Consider the following 7,415-nt stretch of genomic DNA (forward strand, 5'->3'; position numbering starts at 1 on the left):
TTGTGACTTTGTGATTGTTAGTGTGAATTGGGCTTTTAGTTTTTGGCTTATTTTAAGATAATGGAATGCTTGCAAATTAGGGGTGTAAATGAGCCGAGCCGGAGCTTGAGCTTGACTCGTTTTGAGTTACGAAAGCTCGAGCTCGAGCTTGGCTTGTTTCGAGCTGTTTTTGAGAAGTTCTCGAGCTTCATTCGTTTCGAGCTATTTTTGAGAAGTTCTCGAGCTTCATTCGTTTCGAGCTGTTTTTGAGAAATTCTCGAGCTTGGCTCATTTCGAGCTGTTTTTGAGAAGTTCTCGAGCTGTTTTTAGAAGTTCAATAGCTTGGCTCGTTTCGAGCTGTTTTTTGAGAAGTTCTCGAGCTTGGCTCGTTTCGAGCTGTTTTTGAGAAGTTCTCGAGCTTGGCTCGTTTCGAGCTGTTTTTGAGAAGCCCGAGGTTGGCTAGTGAATCGTTTTTTCAAGTTTGGGCTCTGGTCGTTTGTTATTTATTAATTATTTTATGTACTCTTTTTATTAGTTTTGTATGTTGAGAAAAGCCTTAAACGAGCCTAAGCTCGGCTGTCAAGTTCGGGCCGGGGTCGTTTATTATTCGTTAATTATTTATATACATTTTTTTGTTATTTTTGTATTGAGAAAATCCTTAAACGAGCCTAAGCTCAGCTGTCAAGTTCGGGCTCTGGTCGTTTATTATTCGTTAATTATTTTATATACATTTTTTTGTTATTTTTCTATGTTGAGAAAAGCCTTAAACGAGCCTAAGCTCGGCTCGAGCTCGGCAATGCAGTGTGAAACTAATACTTAGAATTCTAAAATAGTTAAAACTTAATAATATACAAGTTTCTTTAATGCTTTGACGAATCTAAACGATCTTCACATGCAAGTCTCGAGCTCATGCTCGATAACTGAACAAGATTATTTGAGGCTCGATAAGGCTCAGCTCGTTTCGAGCTTTTTTATCGATCCGATCTCAAGTAGCTCACGAGTGGCTCGGCTCAAGCTCGTGTGAAATACCTTAAACGGGCCAAATTTCAGCTCAAGCTCGGCATTGCAGTGTGAAATAATACATAGAAATTCAAAATAGTTAAACCTTAATAATATACAAGGCTCATTAAGGCTCGACGAGCCCAAATCAGGCTTAATAACTAACTAACGACATTATTTGAGGCTCGATAAGGCTCGGCTCATTTCAAGCTTTTTTATCGATTTCATCTCAATTCTCAAGTAGCTCACAAGCAGCTCGGCTCGAGATATTAGTTGAGAGTTTATTTAAATTTTTTCTTGAAATTAACATCTAAAAAAGATAATTATGTACATTTTTTTTTCTTTAGGGTGCAACTATTGACCTCAAACTTCCAAGAAGAAGCTTATTGGTGCAATATACTTGCAATGCTTGTGGTGTAAGATCACAAAAGCTCATAAACAGATTAGCTTATGAAATAGTAATGGTTTTTGTTCAGGTATTAATAGATACAAACTTTAGTATTGTATGAACTTTTTTTTATTTTTTTGATGATTTAATGGAAGTTATTTTTATTTTTATGCAGTGTACAGGGTGTTCACAGTATCACAAGCTTGTTGACAATCTAAATCTTGTGGTGGAGTACGACTTTCGGGAGGAAATGAATGCGAGTACGGATGCAGATCAAGTTTGATTTATTATTTTTCTCTGTTTTGTAAAATTGTTATCTGTTTGATAGTTTTTATACATTTATTAGGATGTTTGGATTAATATAAGTTATTAAAGGAGAAATTGAACAAGAATGTAGAGGTTTTATTGTTTGATTTTTATTATTTTGTATATCTTTAAAGATTGTTAAATATGGATGCAACTTCTGTGGCACGAACGTAAAAACGCAGTTTTTGGATTGTTGTTTTTAACTTGTTTAATTAACGAGTCGTGCTGTTTTGGTTGGCTTGTTTATGTCGTTTAATAAGCAGGTGATTTTCGGGCTATCAACGCGTTTAAAATTTATATAAAAACTAAATGAATATATTTTTATATGGTCAAACTGCCAAGCTTTTCAACCCATATTAGAGTTCATTTACATCCTGCTAACATGTTTGTGATTCTTTTACAACTTGATTACAATACGTCTAAACATTTAGATAAATTTGTTCTATACATAATGTTTAAATTACACGATTTTGTTGTCAACGAATTAAGTATTGTTAGCGATACAGTGGATCGTATCCAAGTTCATCTAATTAACTCAAAACATGTCATAATTGACACACCTGGAGGTGCACAAACCGGGTATTTTCATGAACTGGAAACCGGGTAGGAACCGGTTCCGGGTATGGTCAACAAAAGTCAAAACCGGGTCCGGGTAGGAACCAGTTCTGGGTATAGTCTGGTATTTGACCGGGTATTTCCGGTTCCGGTTCTGGGTATGGCTCTAGGGAGAAATCCTATACCTGGTCCTACCCGCAGGTCGGGTACGGGTAGGAACTGGTTCCGGGTCGGGTCCGGAACCGGGCATTTTGTGCACCTTTAGACGCGCCTGGTGGGAACCAGTTTCGGGTATGATCAACAAAAGTCAAAAACCGGGTCGGGTATGGTCAGGTATTTGACCAAGTTTTCAAGTTTTTATATACATATTAGTTTTCCAATTTTGACCAGGTATAGATGGAACTGGTTCCGGCGGGTCCGGGTTGGTTCCGGTTCCGGGAAGACGGTATCGTTCCGGGTAAAAACAGTCGTGTCGTGTCAGGTTAGGTCTGGAACCCGTTTGTTAGCCCACCTCTATCTGGTGTGATGAACAAAAGTATGAATTGTTAATGTGCAGAAAAATTTTTAATCAATTTATTTGAAAATTTAGTCTATGATCCAAATAAATACAACAAATCTAGTACCATTTATTCTTCAGGAGAATGTTGTACATGGATTCAAACTTTCAAATTAAAATAACAACAATAAACTACATAAAGATAATAAATTGAGTCTCTCAGAACCAATGAATCAATATATGGTTTCTGAATCACCCAAACACTTACACAATAATCAACACAAATCAAACCAAAACATCGCTGAAAAGCGGTCACAATGACGAACAAAGATTTGAGTTATAAACAGAACATGATGTTAAAAGCATCATGTAGTTTAGTGACCAACTTTGAGTGATGATGATGATGGTGTGCAACGGGAAGACATGAAGACGGCGGTGGTGGAGACGGTGGTTCGTCTTCCGGTTTCTTGTCTTTCTTTTTCCTCCTTAACTGAAAAAACTGCTGCATTACATCTGCACATTCTGACGATAGTACCCCTCTTCTTACCATCATGTTTGGGTGGAACGGGTGCACAGGGGCAGGCGGTTTATCCGACCCGTTTCCTCCATCCCCGTCAGGAAACAGTCTGCAAGGTTAAAAACAAAGATTTAATTCATAGTGTTTTTTTTCTTTCTTTTTTTTTTGGAAATATATTGAAATTATATATTAAATACCTGATCCAGCTGCCATCTGCTCCAAGTAGTTTATTCGGGGCGCCCCATACAACGGTGTCAATCCGGGCTTGAAGAATTGCACCGGCACACATGGGACACGGTTCTAGTGTAACATAAAGTGTAGTACCCTGCGTTTAAAATAAAACCAACAAAATAAACAAATAGATAAAAACATAGATATAATTGTTAATATTAAAAAAAAACATTTTATAAGTACCGAAAGTCTCCATGAGTGGATATAATTGTTAATATTAAAAAAAACATTTTATAAGTACCGAAAGTCTCCATGAGTGTAACTTGTTTGACGCCTCACGTATACAAACCATCTCAGCATGAGCAGTAGAGTCGCGTAACTCTTCTACCCTAAACGGAAAAAGAATATTTATATTAATAAACATCTAAGAAAAATATAATTAATTGAGACTTTTACAAATTTATTATAAACTTACAGATTATATCCACGAGCGATTATTTTACCATCTTGAACAAGAACAGCCCCGACAGGCACTTCCCATAAATCAGCAGCCTTTTTAGCTTCCGTTAACGCTTCTCTCATAAAAAACTCATCATTTTTTCGTTGTTTTGCTTCAATAGTATAAGCCTCTTCCCATTCATCAAATCTATCTTTAGACACTTGATCTGTTCGTGCAAGTTTCCTTCTAGAAGGAATCGGTGGTGGTTCTGTTATTACCATTTTGCCACTGCCAGATGCATCTGTTTGTGGAACTTGGGTCAACGGTTTAGGGGCAATTTGGTCACTTTTTCCACTGGTGAATGGTTCAGTTTCACCAGTCACTGAAGTTGTCTTTACAACAGGTGATCTTCTCATTCGAATTGGAGACATAGATTTTGATGAAGATGATAATAACAATAATGGTGATGGTGATTCTTGTTTGTCCTTGGAGCTAGAAGGGGTAGAAACGTCTTTTCGACTCGATTCATCTGGTTCATGACCCGAAAACCATCTTTCACTACTTGTAGACTGATTTGATACGCCACCTGATTTTGGTGTTTGCGTTTCAGAACGTGACGGGCCCCACCGCAGCCGAACCACGTCTCCAATAACATTCCATAATGACCGACCGGTCCTTTTCACCGGTTCATCAGATGTAGGACCTGGACCGCTTTCATGCCACATCTCATCAGACGGACCCGTAACTCCATCTTTGTCATCATAATTTCCTGAACCATTATCGCCTGAACTTTTAAGTTCGTGTTGCTCACTGTCTTCATATGCTGATTCACCTTCAGTGATAGAGAGTTGGTGTTTTGCTTTTTCAACAAATTCCCCGACAATTTGACCCGCCGATTTCTGTTGTTCATCAGCTGAAGCAATATGAGCACCAGTTTCTTGAAAACTAGTTTCAGGGTTCAATTTCAAAGCTTTATTGCTACTAGGCGCCTCTCTTGGCATACCAACATTAAAACTCGAAGCTTTAGTTGTTTTTCTACCAGATTTTGTTGACTCTGCGGGTCCCACCGCCGTTGCCACCTGAGATGATGAATACTTATCTTCAATATTTTGTCTCCTGTCTGATGAACTTGAAGACGCCAAATGCATTTCTTGTTTTCCAGTTCTGATGTCAGATTGTGCACGCGAAAATGACGTGTTCTCAATATTAGTAAAACGTGTATCCGAGATTTCCGAAATTTGTTGCAATCTTAATCTTGAATCTTTTGATGAAGTCGTTTGGTCAACTCTCTGGTGAATTTCTTCTCTTTCATCTTCAAACCGATCACTAACTTGTGTTAGACTTTCTTCCCGGTTCTTCATTCTAGTCTCAAATGACGAAGTGGAAGAAGATGCAATTCTGTTATCAAAATTATGAGTTTTAGAAGCTTCTAAGACCACATTTGACTGCTTTTTATACTCATTTTGGCGAGTCAAATCAGCAGCTTCCTCTTTATAACTTGTTAGTTCTTGAACTGATGTGCTAGAATTATTATTGTTTAATCTTGATTGAGATTGAGTGGTGATTCTATTATTTTTCTCACTATATTGTTCCGATCTCACCTGTGACTCTTTTGATGAAGTCAACTGGTCAACTCTCTGGTACTCTTCTTTTCTTTCAACTTCAAACCGACCACTAACTTGTGTTGAGTCTTCTTCCCGCTTCTTCATTCTAGTTTCAAATGATGAAGAAGAAGAAGCATTTCTCTTATCAAAGTTTCGAACTTCAGAAGCTCCTAAAATCACATCTGACTGCTTTTTGTACTCATTTTGGCGAGTAAAATGAGCAGTTTCTTCCCGGTTCTTCATTCTAGTCTTAAATAACGATGAAGAAGACGCCTTTCTCTTGTCAAAGTTATAAGCTTCAGAAGCTTCTAAATTCACATTTGACTGCGTTTTGTACTCATTTTGGCGAGTAAAATCAGCAGTTTCCACTTTATTTTCAGTATCACTGTAACGCTTCTGGATGCTAGAGTTCTTATTCTTCATTCCTGATTGATATTGACCCGTGATTCTGTCAGAACTTATTCGATCTGTATGTTGACTTTGATTTGACTCCACGTTAAGCTTCTTTTCCGATTTTTTTCGCCACTCTTGATTCCCAAAATACGATTCAACAGCATTCTTTTTCAATATCTCATTTTCTTTTGCACCAAATTCATGTCGTCTCTCCACGTTTTCTTCAAGTTCCTCATCATAAACTGCATTTTGACTATCCGTTTTTCTATCATCTTTATACTCACCCGAAGACTCCCCTTTCACATAATAATCATCATGTTCAGCTACAACATCGTTGTCACTATCATACTCACCAGTAGACGAAACCGAGTAATAAGATGAACAACTCGACCCTTGTTTTTTACGTTCATGGTCATTCACCACCGTTAAAGAACTTCTCCGCTCATTGCTTAATTTCCTATTTTCTTTAGCGCCACACTTCGAATCACTCTTTACAGATCCAGATTTCACAGTTTTCGTTTTACCCGAATCCTTCTTTTGAAACCGTTTTCTATCTCGAACAACATTCTCCAACCCTACTTCCTCAGTCAACATTTCAAGCAAAAGGTCAACATCATCACCATACTCATCTTCACTTTCATTACCGAAACACTCTTCATTCTTCTTATCATCATAACTCCAACGTGCGTACCTACCATACCTACTGTTTCCTAACTTCCTCCTCTCATTGAAACCGTAAACCTTCTTATAATAATACCTTCTAATCCGATCCGACTCACTACCCGACGAAAACCTAGAATTACTACTATTACGCAACTGTCTCCAACTACCACTAACAATTAATCTCTTGCTCGGCGTGAACTGAATCAAGGTAGATTGCCTTAATCCATTACACAAAAAGCTTGGGTTTGTTCTAGGTAAGCTGTTGTAAATTGAATGACATCTAGCGGCACAGCAGCAGCAACAAGACGGGTAACCGAATGATGACGAAATGAGTAAAGGGTTTGTTTCAAACCTATCATCAAAGTATAAGGATCGAGAAGGTGTGCATCTGAGTGATACAGATGAGTTCAAACAAGTGGTGTGCATCATATTGCTCTAAGTTGCAATTGACCAACCTGCATTAAAAATAAAATTACATAATTGTAAGTCGCAACAAAAGAAAGATATAAACTTTCCTACTTTAATCTTAATTTTACTCTTATTAAGAGGTACTTTGGTATTTGAAAATTAGTAAAAGGCTGTTATTAAACATGTAAACTCAAGCAATGCAATTTTCAGAAAAGAGGCAACATAACATGTTTGTATCTTCAGATAATAAAAACATATTAGAGTTGAAATGTTGATACAGTTCATGTTCTATATGACTAATTTTATTGCTACTGTTATAAAGTTATACACAACATTTAGGATCAATAACCACATAATCATAACCTCACAATAAGTTAGAGAAGAAATTTATATAAATCCATATTATATCGTCATACAAGCGTATGTATAAGTAGGGTGAAAAAGAGCTGAGTTGCTCGAGCTCGGACTGATAAAAAGCTCGAAACGAGCCGCGCTTT

At 37.4% G+C, this 7,415-nt stretch overlaps 1 protein-coding gene across 2 annotated transcripts; it reads right to left on the minus strand.

The window, feature by feature from the left end:
• Positions 1 to 2,906: 2,906 nt before the first annotated feature.
• LOC143574102 (uncharacterized) lies at positions 2,907 to 6,965 on the minus strand. 2 transcript variants are annotated; one of them, XM_077058818.1, is made up of 5 exons: positions 5,034 to 6,965; positions 3,887 to 4,970; positions 3,713 to 3,800; positions 3,438 to 3,565; positions 2,907 to 3,349 (listed from the first exon to the last, which is right to left on the minus strand). In XM_077058818.1, exons 1-5 carry the CDS (start codon positions 6,937 to 6,939, stop codon positions 3,061 to 3,063), a joined length of 3,495 nt encoding a protein of 1,164 aa, XP_076914933.1. In that variant the 5' UTR covers positions 6,940 to 6,965; the 3' UTR covers positions 2,907 to 3,060. The 2 variants fall into 2 exon arrangements, with proteins under 2 accessions (XP_076914933.1, XP_076914932.1); XM_077058817.1 differs by having other exon boundaries at positions 3,887 to 6,965.
• Positions 6,966 to 7,415: the final 450 nt, after the last annotated feature.

Source organism: Bidens hawaiensis, unplaced genomic scaffold (assembly GCF_021521415.1).
Source record: "Bidens hawaiensis isolate Kalapana, Puna unplaced genomic scaffold, B.hawaiensis_p1.1 tig00026850_1, whole genome shotgun sequence".
Classification (NCBI taxonomy): domain Eukaryota; kingdom Viridiplantae; phylum Streptophyta; class Magnoliopsida; order Asterales; family Asteraceae; genus Bidens; species Bidens hawaiensis.